At 53.2% G+C, this 15,667-nt stretch overlaps 1 protein-coding gene across 1 annotated transcript in view; it reads right to left on the bottom strand.

Moving 5' to 3' along the window:
• EXD3 (exonuclease 3'-5' domain containing 3) overlaps window positions 1-15,667 on the bottom strand; it is a 55,908-nt gene that overhangs the window by 31,460 nt on the left and 8,781 nt on the right. The window contains 3 exon segments of the mRNA XM_007459000.1: window positions 5,957-6,054; window positions 13,392-13,531; window positions 14,594-14,647. Of these exon segments, the coding sequence (XP_007459062.1) occupies window positions 5,957-6,054; window positions 13,392-13,531; window positions 14,594-14,647 (292 nt within the window).

Genomic DNA, 15,667 nt, shown 5'->3' with positions numbered 1-15,667 from the left:
CCCCCCCCCCGCCCCATGGGCAGCCTCCATTCCACCTGCATCAGAGCGGCCCTCCCAGCCCTGAAGGAGGGTGCCCCGCCCCCATGCAGCACCCCAGAGCCCTCCATGCGCCCTCCGCCCGCACCTGCCGGGCCCATCCTCCCTCTGGGTCTCCTGGACGCCCACCTCTCAGGGTCTTCCTGCCTTGTCTCCAGGCAGCTGGTGCCTATGCTTCCTGGCCCCCCCAGAACGTGAGTTTCTCGAGGAAGGGGTGGTCTTGCTCATGTGTTCACAAACTACGCTCACCTGTTGGCCTCACCTTCATATTCTGTTCAGAGCCCTGGGGGGCCTGGGGAGGGCACCTGCTGTCCACCCACCCGCTGTCCACCCACCCGCTGTCCATGCACCCTCTGTCCACCACCTGCTGTCCACCACCCGCTGTCCACTCACCCGCTGTCCACCCACCCGCTGCTGTTCCTCCCTCCTGGGGCCAGCTGTCCTTGCAGGCTGGTGGTCTGGGGGGGATGCTGACCACAGAGCCTGCCCACCCACACCTCCCAGTGGGGGCCCAGCCTTCCCCGGACCCTGGCCAGGACCCCATGCTCTCGAGGGGTGCAGCCGCCCCAGCCAGGACCGCACAGCCAGCACAGGGAGCACCCTGGCTACAAGGACGCCGTCCGAGCACACAGAGGTCAGGGCTGCCCAGAGGCCGGGGCCTGCCAGCTGCCCCTCAGCCTTCCCTCCCGCTTCCTGCCGAGGCAGGGACGCAAGACGAGAGGGCTCCAGATCCACGGACGTGCCCCACAGGCCGCTCGGGAGCCTGGACGAGACCGCAGCAGGGAGGGAGGGAGGGATGAACGAGTTACTCAGGGCAGGAGGCAACCCTCAGGACAGAGACAAAGGTGTCGAAGCTGCTGCAGAAGCAAGTCTCACCCGGATGGAGACACACAGACAGACAGACAGACACCAGCTCTCCTGGCGTTTCTACGACGCTGCGCATCATTTTGCCAATGAGGTACTTTGTCCAAAGCCTATGGATACAGTATCGCATCGACAGAAGGCACTCAGGCCGCAGTCTGCACTGATGGTTCATCCAAACCCAAACATAAAGGAAAAGGCGCAGGTCGGTCAGGCCCAGCCACCTGCCAGACGCTGCCAACTGGAAACGCAACCCAAACGTGCCCTGCTGACTCTGCACAGACACCGGGGCCTCCACCGGGACCAGGCCTGGGGAGGGCGGGCTGGGGGAGCTCAGGGCTGAGGGGTGAGCGGGCCCTACCCTGCATCGTGTCTGACTCTGTCCTCCCAAGGAGGGCATGGGGTCAGTCCACGTGGAGACCCACGCCGCAATGGCGGACGCCCAGCGAGGCCCATGGGGGGCGTTGGTGCCCCTCCCTCTGGGGGGGCAGTTTTTAGGACGTTGGAAACGCTGGCCTGTGTTGTCTGAAATTAGGAACTGCCAGGTCTACTGAGAAGAGGCAGCACAGCCCACCGTGAGGCCTCCTGGCCGGGACAGGTCCCTGGAGCCAGCTGGGGGGCTACAGAAGGGGCCTGGCAGCGCATATACCCGGGAGGGGGCCTGGTGGCACCTATCTCCCCAGCACGGCTGCCGGCCGAGACCCCACAGAAAGAACCTGCCGCTGCCCTCCTGTCCGCACTCCTGGCCCTCCGCAAGATCAGCTGGGAAGGCCCCACGTGTCCCGCGGGCTCCGGGCACTCAACTGCTCCAGCCTCAGGCCCGGCCGAGATCTGTCGGGTGGGATGGACCCTCCCCAGGCGGGCACGCCCTGTCCTGGGAAGTACGCAGCTAAGGCCAGCCTGAGGCCGCCAAAGGCTGCTCTGGCACCAGGCCTGGCCCACCATGGCCATGACGTGGCCCCTGAAGTCAAAGAAAGGTGTGACAGGGCTGCTGGATGGTGAGCTGCTCCCCACACAGCCCTCCCATCATGCCTGGCTCTGTGGGCCTCCTGCCCACCTCCCTCCCCGGCCCTCGAGGCTCTGGTCCTGGTCCTGGGTGGGCGGGACCCTGCCTCAACCAACCACCACCAGCCTTGCGGGAGGCCCTGGCAGCCAGGGCCTGGATGTCCCCACCTCACGTTCCCACGGGGCAACGCTCCCAGAGCTCCCTGACTGGTGCCCAGGGCAGGTGTGCAGGTGAGCCTGGAGGCCCCTGTGCCTGGGTCACGGGTCCCTCCAGCCCACTCGCTTGGCTTCAGCTCAGGGCCAGGTCCCCAACTGCAGGGTGGTGGTGCTGCAGTCCAGTCTTCCAGGCCCCTCAGAGCCCAGCACCCCCCAGCGGTCTGCGTCGCTGGGACCTTCCTCAGACTTCCTGAGTCTAGAACTCACCCTCTGGGTTTTAATCAGCAGCCGGAGGGGGGCTGGCTCCTTCCTGCCCAGCCAGGCCTCTGAGGTGGGCTCCTGTGTCTCGGGTGGAGTGCCAACCCCCCAACCCCACCGCCAGTGCAGCCCGTGGCCCTGGCTCCCAGGGCCCTGATGCACCTGCGCCGCTGGCCTGGGTGGTCCCACCCCTCCCGCTTCTCCCTTCTGCGCACGTGGTGCCTCCAGAGGGCCTGAATCAAAACCTGTCAGTGGGGACTTTCCTGGTGGCGCAGTGGTTAATAATCCGCCTGCCAATGCAGGGGACATGGGTTTATGCCCTGATCCGGGAAGACCCCACATGCCGCGGAGTGACTAAGCCCGTGTGCCACAACTACTGAGTCTGTGTGCCACAACTACTGAGCCTATGTGCCACAACTACTGAGCCTGGGCTCTAGAGCCTGTGTGCCACAACTACTGAAGCCCGCGCACCACAACTACTGAAGCCCGTGCACGTAGAGCCCCGTGCTCCGCAGCAAGAGAAGCTACCACAAGAAGCCCACACACTGCAATGAAGAGTAGCCCCGGCTTGCTGCAACTAGAGAAAGTCTGTGCGCAACAACAAAGACCCAATGCAGCCAAAAATAAATAAATATATAAATTCCTTTCTGGAAGCAGGCAGCTTCATCAGATGATTTCTCAAGGTTGGCAGGTGCAAAGTTAGCCTGCAAGTAAGCAAGGCAGACAAACCAGACGAGGACCAGAGACAGTGCTGAAGTTTAGATACAGACCATAACACAGCCAGAAGCATGGTACTCAGAGACAGAAAAAACAAAATCAGAAATGTCTTCAGGCAACGGGAAGCCATACAAAGGGAAACAGCGGATCTGAAAAAGAACCAAACTATAAATTCTAGGGCTGAAAACATAACAACCGAAATAGAAATAGTGGATGGATTTCATAGTACGTTGGATACAGATGAAGAGAGAACTAGTAAAGTAAAAAAGACAGCAGAAGCAGTTACCAGGATTAGACAACACGGAAGAAAAGGGATGAAAAGTATGCAAGAAAGGTAAAACACATGGAAGATACGGGGACTCAATATACATTCAGAGTCCCAGGAAGAGAACAGAGGGAAGACAGGGGAAGGAGACAACATCCGAAAGAGGTAATGAGCGAAAAAATTCCAGAGCAGATTGAAGACACCGACCCACAGATTCAAAAGCCCAATAAATCCCAAGCAAGACAAATAAAAAGAAATCTATAACTAGGCTCCTCACAGTGAAACCGCAGAACACCAAAGCCAAAGAGAAGAGTCTAAAGGTATCCAGAGAAAAAGAGAGATTACTTTCAAAGAGGAGAAGTTAGATCTCTTCCCAACAACATATTTCAACCCAGTCAAAGGACTGACATCATACCAAGCATGGTCCCTGATCACAATGAGATTAACAGACCACACCAGAAAGATAACCAAAAATGTCATAGCTTGGAAATTAAAAACACACTTCTAGGGACTTCCCTGGTGGTGCAGTGGTTAAGACTCCTCACCCCCAATGCGGGGGGCCCGGGTTCGATCTCTCGTCAGGGAACTAGATCCCACATGCATGCCACAACTAAGAGTTTGCATGCCACAACTAAGGAGTCTGCCATGCCGCAACTAAGGAGCTCTCGAGCCTCAACTAAGGAGCCCATATGCAGCAACTAAGGAGCCAGCACAACCAAGAAAACAAACAAAAAAAGAAATGAAACACACTTCTAGTTAGTTCATGGGTAAAAGAAAAAAATAATAGAAATTTAAAGTGTCTTGAGCTGGACAATAATAAAAATAATACATATTGAAACGTGGGGAATATATTCAAGAAGAAAGAAGGCTTAAGATTCAGTTTAGTGGGATGAGCAGGGCATACAACAGACAGGATCAAAAAACCAAAAGCAGGGCAATGAAAGCAAAAATCAACATATGTGCTACATCAAACAAAACCTGCACAGCAAGGGGACAATCAACAAAATGAAAGGGCAACCTTCGGAGTGGGAGAAAATGTTTCCAAACCACGTACAGATAAGGGGTTAATATCCAAAATATACAAAGAACTCATAACTTAGTAGCAAAAACCCCCAAATAATCTGAGTTAAAAAGCAGGCAGGGGAGGGCTTCCCTGGTGGCGCAGTGGTTGAGAGTCCGCCTGCCAATGCAGGGGACGCGGGTTTGTGCCCCGGTCCGGGAGGATCCCACATGCCACGGAGCGGCTGGGCCCGTGAGCCATGGCCACTGAGCCTGTGCGTCCAGAGCCTGTGCTCTGCAACGGGAGAGGCCACAACAGTGAGAGGCCCGCGTACCAGTTCAGGGGAACTGAAGAGATGTTTTCCCAAAGAAGACACACAGATGGCCAACAGGCACATGAAAAGATGCTCAACATCACTCATCAGGGAAATGCGAATCAAAACCCCAATGAGACATCACCTCACACCTGTCAGAATGGCCGTCATCCAAAAACCAACAAATAACAAATGCTGGGGAGGATGTGGAGAAAAGGGAACCTTAGTACATTGTTGGTGGGAACGTAAATCATCGCAGCCACTCTGGAAAACACTGTAGAGGTTCCTCAAACAATTAAAAATGGAGCCACCACACGATCCAGGCTCCACTTCTGTGCAGGTATTCAAAGGCTATGAAATCACTCTCTCAAAGAGATACCTGCACCCCTACATTCACTGCATTATCCACAACAGCCCGGACATGGAAACAACCTGAGTGTCATCGACAGATGAGTGGACAAAGAAGCTGAGGTGTAAATATAAAATGGAACATTACTCAGCCATAAAAAAGAAGGAGTCTTAGGAATACCTTATGACAGTACCTTTGAAACCGTAAGTGAAATAGACAAACTCCCTGAAAAAAAAACCCACAGCTGACGAATCAATAGTCATGTTTCCACAATGAAAAGCAATCCAGGTTCACAGGCCATTTCCCCTCAACTTCTCAGGAAGAAAGAATTCCAATCTTAGACAAACACCCTCAGTGAAAAGAAAGGACAGGCCATCATCCACTGCGGGTTCAGAGGCCAGCTTAACCTCGTACACAAAGCCAGAAACAGACATTTCAGGAAGGCGAAGTCTGAATCCAGCTTCAGTTGGCAAACGAGACCTAGCAGTCTACGTTAAGTGGCAACACAACCCGGCAGAGACGGGGCCATGGCGGGGATCCAAGATTCATTTAACGTTATATAGTCAATCAACCTAATCCAGCCCACGGACAGACCAAAGGGGGAAAAGCATAGCATCAGCCCAACAGGTGCAAACAGAGTATTTGATAAAATTCCACATCCGTTCCTGATCAACACTCTCACGGGCCAGGAAGTGAGAAGAATTTCCACAATCTCATAAAGTGAAGCTATAAAACACTGTCAGTAAGATTGCTCCTCTGAGAGGGTGCCCGTGATCACCAAGGGGGAGGGGGCAGGGAGCACGGTGTAGGCGTGGCCTCAGTGGTCCTCACCCACGGGGCCCAGACTCCCAGGGGCACCCCAGGTGGGCAGATGCTGAGGGGAAGCAGGGAGGAGACGGGCAGGGAGCTGGGGGTCGGTAGACCCTGGTCCGCCTGAACCCCCCGCGGCACCAGCCTGGCACCCGCCCCAGTGCAGGGCGTGGGGGCCCCACTCACCAGGGTCCAGGCCGTGTTGCTCCAGCAGCCGCAGGACCTGCCGACCCAGCGCTCTGGGGCTCAGCCTCTCCAGCCTCAAGGTCGTCTGCGGGTACCTTCTGCAGGAGAGAGACACGGCTCGTGCCCAGCACCGCTTTCTCTCGGTTAACGCATCTCAAGATTTTACCTTTCATCAATGTCATACACGTGCACGGTTCAAAAGTCGAGTCTTCTTACAAGGCTCAGAGAAAGGCAGCACGTCAGCATGCCCCTCCTGCCGCCAGTCACCCGCACGACAGTTTTGAGGTGGTTTACATTTGCCCCATGTTTCCAAGAACCACCTTGTATTGTGGCCTCTCAATGATTCAGTTTTAGGTGTTTTGTACGATGTGTCACCACAGAAGGCTCCTCTCTCCAAACAACAGCATCCATGGTTCCAGTTAACTGGGCACAAGCAGCTTCTATGATATCACAACGGTGCAAATACGACTGGCGGCTAAGCCACAGCCTCCTCTTCTCTGCGGGTTAACCCTTGCTGGTCTGATTGCTTCCTTAGCCTCCTGTCCTGCAGACAGAGCCCACATAACCCTGCGCCCCTCTCCCCGCCGCTGGCTGCTCCCAGGCCCCTGTCCGTCACCGTCCTGGTGGCCCTGCACCTCTCCTGTCCCTAGGCCAGGGCCAAGCGGCTCTGCAGGTGACTCCCAGGGGCGAGGCGTGGACCTGGAGACGGTGCCCTAGGCCTCACACTGGACTGCGTCTGGCTGGGCTGAAGCCTGCGCCGGCACTGCCCCTGGAACCGGTCTGACTCCTGCTCTTTCTGAGGGTTTAGGGTCCTGGTCCTCAGTGCGGGTCTTTCTCCATCCATCCGGGCCTGGGTCTGGAGTGAATTCCTCCATGTGTTCCCTGCTTTCTTTCTGGAATTCCCATTATTTGGATGTTGGGTCTTCTTGACAGAATCTGCCATTTAAAAAACAAAAACTTTCCTCTCTGCTTTTCCTTCTTTGTTAATTTATTTTGCATGACGCTGGGAAGATATTTTCAAGTTTACCTTCCAAACCTTTTATTGAGACTTTCATTCTGCCACCACGTTTTTAACTGACAAAAGTCTGTTCTGTATTCCAAAGGTGCCCTCTGTATAGCTCTGGTGTTTATTTCAGACACAGAAACTCTCTACAGGCCTCAATTACAGCTTTCGTGTTTGTTTTTAAGTGATTTTCTGCTTCCTCTAAGCTCCGGGTAGGCTGGCCAGAGGTCTCGGAGCCCTGGCTGTGTTCCCCTGCTCAGGGGGCTTTTCTGGGGGATAGAAATTGTCAAACTGATTCTAAAATTCATATACAAGTGCAAAGGGTCCGGAATAATTAAAAACAACTTTGACATAGAAAAAGAGCATTGGAGAGCTAACCTTGTCTGACTCAGGACTTACTGTAAGGCTACGGTAGTCAGAACATGTGCCACAGACAGAGCAGGACAGAGGACAGAGAGACCCACACATATATGGACACCTGACAGGGGCACAAAGTCAAGTCTGTGGGAAAGGACAGTCTTTTACAACAAATGCTGCTGGAACAATTAGACATCAGCTGTTAAAAAAAAAAAAAAAAAAGAACTTCAATCCACACCTAGCACCCCATATGAAAATTCTCCAAAAATGGGCCATAGATTGAAATGTAAAACCTAAAATTATAAAACTTCTAGAAGTAAACAGGAGAAAATGTTTGTGCCCTGGAGTTAGGCAAAGATTTCTTAGCTGTGATACTAAAAGCATGATGCAAAAATTTTTTAAATTTATAAACTGGACTTCAACAAACTAAGAACTTTTGTTCTTTGAAAGATCATTAAAAGAATGAGAAGATGCACCACAGGGTGAAACGTCTACAAATAACACGTCTGATAAGGGCCTTTAACCCAGATTATATTTCTAAATCTCTCAAGACTCAGTAATGAAAACAGTCAACCTAATTAAAAAGTGTGTAGGGACTTCCCTGGTGGTGCAGTGGTTAAACTGCGAGCTCCCAACGCAGGAGGCCTGGGTTCGATTCCTGGTCAGGGAACTAGATCCCACATGCATGCCGCAACTAAGAGTTTGCATGCCACAACTAAGGAGCCCGCCTGCCACAAATAAGACCGGTGCAACCAAGTTAAATAAATAAATAAAATATATAATTTTTTTTAAAGTGTAAAAGATGGAGCAGCTAATTCACCAAAGAAGACACACAGATGGCAAATAAGCAAATGAGAATACACTTTACATTCTAAGTCATTAGGGACTGCAAATCAAAAGCACAAAAAGATACCACTCCACGCCCATTAGAACCGCGGACGTTACAGGCTGACCAGGCCATGGGCCAGCGAGGATGTGGGGCTGGCGATTCTCGCCTGCTGCTGGAGGGAATGGGAAACGTGCAGCCGCCCTGGAAAACAGTTTGACGGTTTCTCAAAAAATTAGTCCACACGCATCACATGATCCAGGAATCACACTCCAGGGTGTTCACCCAAGAGAAATGAAGACACACGTCCACGCAAAGCCTTGGGCACAAGTGTTCACAGCAGCGGTGTGTGCAACAGACAAAACCTGGAAACACCCAAATATCCATCGATGAGTGAATGGATAAGCAAAGCATGATGCAGCTACACACGGCAACACCACTCAGCATTCAGAAATGAAATAACGTGGATGAATCTCAGAATAATTGTGCTGGGGGACAGAAGCCATACGACCTAACTCCACTTACATAACGTACTAGAAAATGAAAAGGAATCTACAGTAACACAAAGCAGATCAGCAGTCCTCAGGGGATGGCGGGGTGGGGGGTGTGCTCAGCACCTGGACTGTGGTGATGGTTTCGTGGACACATACATACATCAAAAGTTACAAAATTACACACTCCGAACACAGAGTTCATTATATAGTAATCATACTTTAAGAAAACTTAGAGAAAAATGATGCTTGCTGTAGTTTTCTTTTTATTTTCAGTACTATCCTTTATCCGATGAAGGAAGTTTCCTTATATTTGTAGTTTGCTGAGAGTTTTTATCATAAATAAGCTTTGAATTTTATAATTTTTATACACGTTGAGGTGCTTACATAGTTTTGTTATCTAATCTGTTGACAGGGTGAATGCCGATGGATTTGTAAATGTTTTACCAACCTCGCGTTCCTTAAATAAATCCTACTAGATCATGGTGTATAAACTTTTGAAAAAATAGATTTTACTTTTTTTAGGGCAGTTTTAGGTTCACAGCAAAGCTGAGCAGAGCATGGAGGTTCCCTGTGTGGTGACACACCACACACACTGTCAGCATCCCCACCAGATGGTCCACTTGTCACAGTGATCAACCCACCTGGACACGTCATCCTCACTCACACACAGTCCATGGTTTACCTTGGGGTCACTCTTGGTGTTGTACATTCTATGCGTTTTGACAAATGCCTAGGTACCCACGATTACAGTGACATACAGAGTAGTCTCACTGCCCTAAGAATCCTCAGTGCTCTCCTATTCGTTCCTCCCTCCCCATAATCCCTGATCCTTTTATTGTCTCTATAGCTTGGCCTTTTCCAGAATGTCATATAGCTGGAATCTCACAGCAGTAGCCTTTTGAGATTGGCTTCTCTCACTTTGTAATTTGCATCTAAGTTTCCTCCCTGTCTTTTCATGGCTTGATGGCTCATGTCTTTCTAGCTCTGAATAATATTCCATTGTCTGGATGGACCACAGTTTATTTATCCATCCAACTACTGGAGGACATCTTGGTTCCTTCCAAGTTTCGGCAACTATAAATAGAGTTGCTATAAACACTCAAGTGCAGGTTTTTGTGTGGACAGAGATTTTCAATGTCTTTGGGTAAATACCAAGGAGCGCGATGGCTTGGTCATATGGCAAGAATGTGTTTAGTTTTGTAAGAAAGCACTCATCTGTCCTTCAAAGTGGCTGCACCACTTTGTATTCCCACCAGCAGTGATGAGAGTTCTTGTGGCTTCACATCCTCGCCAGCATTTGGCGATGTCAGTGTTCTGGATTCTGTCCATTCTAATAGGTGTGTCATGATATCTCATTGTTTTAATTTGCATTTCCCCGATGACATATGATGTAGAGCATCTTTTCATGTGCTTATTTGTCATTTGTGTATCTTCTCTCGTGAGGTATCTGGATCTTTGGTCCGTTTTTAAAATCAGGTTGTTGGTTTTCTTTCTTTTTTAAAAAAAGTTATTTATTTAATTAATTAATTTTTGTCTGCATTGGGTCTTCGTTACTGCGCACGGGCTTTCTCCAGTTGCCGGGAGTGGGGGCTACTCTTTGTTGCCGTGCGTGGGCTTCTCACTGGGGTGGCTTCTCTTGTTGCGGAGCGCAGGCTCTACGTGTGCAACTTCAGTAGTTGTGGCACACGGGCTCAGTAGTTGTGGCTCACGGGCTCTAGAGCGCAGGCTCAGTAGTTGTGGTGCATGGGCTTAGTTGCTCCGCGGCATGTGGGATCTTCCCGGACCAGGGCTCAAACCTGTGTCCCCTGCATTGGCAGGCGGATTCTTAACCACTGCGCCACCAGGGAAGCCCATGGTTGTTTGTTTTCCTACTGCTGAGTTTTAAGGTAACTTTCTATGTTTTGGATAACAGTCCTTTATCAGATGTGTCTTTGCTAATATTTTCTCGCACTTTGAGCTTGTCTTCTCATTTTCTTAACTCTCTAATATATTAGTTGATTTGACTGCTAATATTTTGTTTAGTATTTTTGCATCTATGTTCATGAGATACACTGCACTTTAATTTTCCTTTCTCCTAATGTCTTTTTCGAGTTTTGGTATCAAGCCTTAAACTAGCTGAATAAAACAAGTTGGGGACTTCCCTTGGTGGTCCAGTGGTTACGAATCTGCCTGCCAATGAAGCGGACATGGGTTCCATCCCTGGCCCAGAAAGATCCCACAGGCCTCGGGGCAACTAAGCCCGCGTGCCACAACTACTGAGCCTGCACCCTAGAGCCCGCAAGCCGCAACTACTGAGCCCACGTGCTGCAACCACTGAAGCCCACGCACCTAGAGCCCATGTGCCACGACCACTGAGCCCACACGCCTCAACTCCTGAAGCCCGCATGCCTAGAGCCTGTGCTCTGCAATAAGAGAAGCCACCGCAATGAGAAGCCTGCACACTGCAATGAAGAGTAGCTCCCACTCGCCACAAATAGAGAAAGCCCCTGCGCAGCAACGAAGACCCAACACAGCCAAAAAAAGAAAAAAAAGTTGTGATGTGCTCTTTCTTTTTACATCCTCTGGAAGAATTTGTGTAAGATTGGTACGATCTCTTCCTTAAACACTTGAAGGAATTCACTAGTGAAGACATCTAAATCCATAGTTTTCTTTGTGGTAAAGTTTTAAACTACAGATGCAATTTATTTAATAGATATAGGACTGTTCAAATTTTCTATTTCTTCAGTTTTGTAAATTGTGTTTTGCAAGAATTTGGTCTGTTACATCTAAACTGTTAAATATATTTGCATCAAGTTGTAAACAACATTTATTACCATTTTAATGTCTGTAAGGTCTGTAGTGACGTTCTACTTTTCATTCCTGATGTGGGTAATTTGTATTTATCTCTTTCTTTCTTAGCATCTCTTTATGATCTGTGCCTAAATCAATTATTTTATTGGAAGTTACAAAATGGTGATTTCTAACTTTATCATTCCTTTCCATTTATTAGCTGACATACCCTGTAAAAGAGTTTTCCTCCCTGCCTTTGAGCATCACTCCAGACTCATGCATTTTTTAAAATATTTATTTATTTATTTATGGCTGCGTTGGGTCTTTGTTGCTGCACACCGGCTTTCTTTAATTGCAGTGAGCAGGGGCTACTCTTCGTTATGGTGCACGGGCTTCTCTTGTTGCACAGCACGGAGCTCTAGGCACGCGGGCTTCAGTAGTTGTGGCACATGGGCTCAGTAGTTGTGGCTCGCAGGCTCTGGAGCACAGGCTCAGTAGTTGTGGCGCACGGGCTGAGTTGCTCTGCGGCATGTGGGATCTTCTCTGACCAGGGCTCAAACCCGTGTCCCCTGCATTGGCAGGTGGATTCTTAACCACTGCGCCACCAGGGAAGTCCCACAGACTCATGCATTTTTATAAATTTATTTATTTTTGACTGTTGGGTCTTCGTTTCTGTGCGAGGGCTTTCTCCAGTTGCGGCGAGCGGGGGCCACTCTTCATCGTGGTGCGCGGGCCTCTGACTGTCGCGGCCTCTCGTTGCGGAGCGCAGGCTCCAGGCGCGCAGGCTCAGTAGTTGTGGCTCACGGGCCCAGTTGCTCCGCGGCATGTGGGATTCCCCCAGACCAGGGCTCGAACCCGTGTCCCCTGCATTAGCAGGCGGATTCTCAACCACGGCGCCACCAGGGAAGCCCCGACTCATGCATTTTTAAAAATCCAAGGTATTATGCTCTATTACCATGTTTTTATGCTCTATTATTGTTTTCATTCTCAGTCTACTCCCCAAGGAGCCTTTGTTCCTTTTAGTGGAGAATGGTATCTAGAAACCAAGATCTGGTTGCTAGGCGTGCTCACTGCTAGGGGATGTCATTGCTTCTGAGCCCTTTCAGAGCATAGCACGAGGACATTTAAAAAATCATTAAATATCCACAGTTAAATCTAACTCACGGGCCCCCCCACTCTCCCCCCGTCTGTCTCCCCTCTTCCCCGTCCGTACTGCTCCACCTATATTTCTCTCTCCTTTTAAATACATAATAAAAGCAATGGCAGCAACACAACGTGTGCCTGGCCTGCTGCTTTGTTCACTTCATAGGGTGTGAAGTCACAACAGCCCTTTGAGACAGAATTAGTCCCATCTTAGGGACGAGGAAAACACCCAGCTCCAGGGGAGGGAGGGTCCAGGGAGGCCTGCCGCCAGAACCCAAGGCCTGACTCTCAAGTGAGAGGGTCCGGGCTGCAGGGCGCCCAGCCCTGCTGCCTGCTGACGGACAGGTGGCCAAGGAGCCTTGGCAGTCCCAGTGCACTTCCCCTCAGCCACCCCAGGGAGGTGGGAGGAAGCCCTTCTCCTTCCAGATGCCCATGCTCAGGGGACGCCCTGGGGTCACACGCACACGCACACACGTGGGCTCCCTGTTGGCATGCTGCCTATTCTCTGTAACTGCTGGGATAGGGTTCACAGCAGGCGCTCCACAAAGATTTATTACATGAAGGAAGAAACGAAGGAACCAGTGAATGGATAAGAGATATGACTTGCAGGACTGCGTAAGGAAGGAGTCCCCGTGGAGAATTATTTGTGCTCATCTCAGAGCATTAAACTCTCTCACCCGGTGGCTGCCAGTCCGGCCTCTTGGCTCCCGAAGCAGGCCCCTTGCCCACCTGGCCGGGGCTCACCTGGAGAGGCGGTGTGGGGTGTGGGGTGACTTTCCCACGTGTCTGCTGCCCCTGCCAAGTCCCTGCCCCCACCCCACCCCGGGCCCCCATGGGGCTCACCTGGCGACGACTCTGATGTCAAAGCCGGGCTGGCACCAGGAGTCCATGAGGGCCAGCAGCCTCCGCTGAAGGTCGGGGAAGCCATCCACGTAGCGTTCCACAAGGTCTGCCTTGTCCTGGAGGAGCAGGGGGATGCACATCTACGGGGAAACACACCTTCAGGCCGCAGCTCCACCGCACCCAAGACCCCAGACTCACTTCCAACCCAGTGCAGGGAGTGGCCAGAGCATCAGAACCAAGGGGCCTGGAGGCTGGTCCATGCAACTTGCCTGCCCCGGGGAGCTTTGGGGCCCAACCGAGTGTCTGAGGACCTCACAAAGCCCCACGCCCGGCTCACGGCCTGCGCCCCATGCTCGGGCCCCTGCACACACACACAGGCCCCGCCGCTCCCTGGGCCCCGTCCCTGGGGGGCTCTGTGGTCACCCCATCTCCATCGGGAAGGATGAGAGGCTCCAAGACACAAGGGGGCTCCTGGAGGGGCCCCATTGTCCCCTTGTCTTCACCGAGCGGGGTGGGGTGGGCAGGATGGAGACCAACTACCGGCCATGGCCCTGCTGGCCCAGAAATGCCCGTCATGGGCAAGACGGCACCAGCACGTGGCCTGGCACAAGCTTACAAGACCCCCAAGCTGCCTGAGCCCTCAGGGAGGCCCCGAGGGAGCCCCTGGCCGTGGTGTTGGGCACTGGGACATACTGGCCACTCCCCTTGAAAGGACCAGGTCTCAACAAAGCCCCCTCCCAATGGCCCCTGCGGAAGACCCCTCCTCACCTGCCTTCCCCTCCCCCAGGTGGTCACATAGGGCAGGCTGTCTGGAGCCCAGATTGGACGGAGGCCCATCTGCCAAACTAGGGCTCCAGGTGGGCGGTCCTTGTGGGACCCCCCCCCCCATTCCTGAGAACCCTTGCAGCCCCCCCAGAGCAGAGAAGGAATGCCTGGTGGGCTCCTGGCGATCGGCCACTTTCTGAGCACGTTACACCAATGCCTGCAGACCACGCACAGGCCCTTGCCAGCCCCTCCCTTCCCCTAGTCCTGGATCCTCCTCACATGAGCAGGTAGTCACATGTGACCCCTGCCCTCCAGCGCCCTGGCCCCAGCCGAGTGGGGAGCAAAGCTCAGGGCTCAGTGGGAGGGACCCTCCCTACACCATGTTTCTGGAGCCCTGGCGCTGGAAGCTATGCAGTTTGCACGAGAACGACCCTTACCTTCTCAACATCAAGATCTGCTTGCAGCCGCAGCTTTGTGCCCAGCACGATGGCCTGGGAAACAGAGGGACCGGATGACACTGGGCCTGGGGGGACAGGCGGTGCCACAGGTGGGGGCTCCCGCCCTTCTGCAGCCCCCACTCCCACCCCGTCACCGCCCAGTCGCTGCAGGCACAGCCACGGGGCCGGTCCAGTTCCGGCCATGTGGCCCCCGGCCAAGCGGCCGGAAACCGGGCAGTGCTCCAGCCTACAAGCCCCCCTGTGCTGAGCCAGGCCCCGCACGCGGGGGGGGCAGGTGGAACGACCCCTGTGCCCTCCAGACTGGGGTGCGGCCTGGTCGGGGCCGCAAAGTGCGAGCTGAGCCAGGTGGCCTGGGTCCTGGCTTGCCGACGAGAGGGTGGAGGACGCAGAGGGAGGGACAGAAGCCCCCATCACCTAGCCATGGGGACTGGACACGGTGCACACTGCTCTCCCCACATCTGCTCTTGTTGCCCCACTCCTCCCGGGAGCATCACCTCCCACCATTCACGGTGCCCACAGCGAGGGCGGGTGGGACTCTGTGTGCCCGGGAGGCCCGAGGGACTGCGGCGGCCCTGACACGCGGGACTCCTTGAGGCCTCTGAACCCTTTCCACAAGCCACACCGCGTGCCCCAGTGACTAGGGGTCGTCGGATGGGGCAGGCTCGCTCCAGGTCCATGGCAGTGGGACCAGCATGGTCGTGCATTGGGGGCATGCAGAGAGCTGCCCCAGGAGCCACAGAGCAAGAGGCTCTGAACACCCCCCCCCCCCAGGGCAGCCCCTCAGATGGGGCAGTGGGCACGCTGGGCGGCCTGCCCTGCGCGGGGCGCGTGACACTCCCCCGACTCAGCAGAGGAAACGGCGCAGCCTTAGGCGCCCGCACGTAGCGCAGGCTGCTCTGCTATTAATAATTTCCATACATCGTGCTCCCATTATGAGCAAAAATAACTAGCCGGGCAGCCCGGCCCCGCCCCCTGCAGCTCACAGAAGGCCCAAAATAGCGGCCTGGGAAAGGCTGCTCCGGTGGAGGCCTGGACCGCGCGGGGGGGCGGGGG

Source organism: Lipotes vexillifer, unplaced genomic scaffold (assembly GCF_000442215.2).
Source record: "Lipotes vexillifer unplaced genomic scaffold, Lipotes_vexillifer_v1.1 scaffold636, whole genome shotgun sequence".
NCBI lineage: Eukaryota > Metazoa > Chordata > Mammalia > Artiodactyla > Lipotidae > Lipotes > Lipotes vexillifer.
This window is presented reverse-complemented; position numbering and strand designations above follow the sequence as displayed.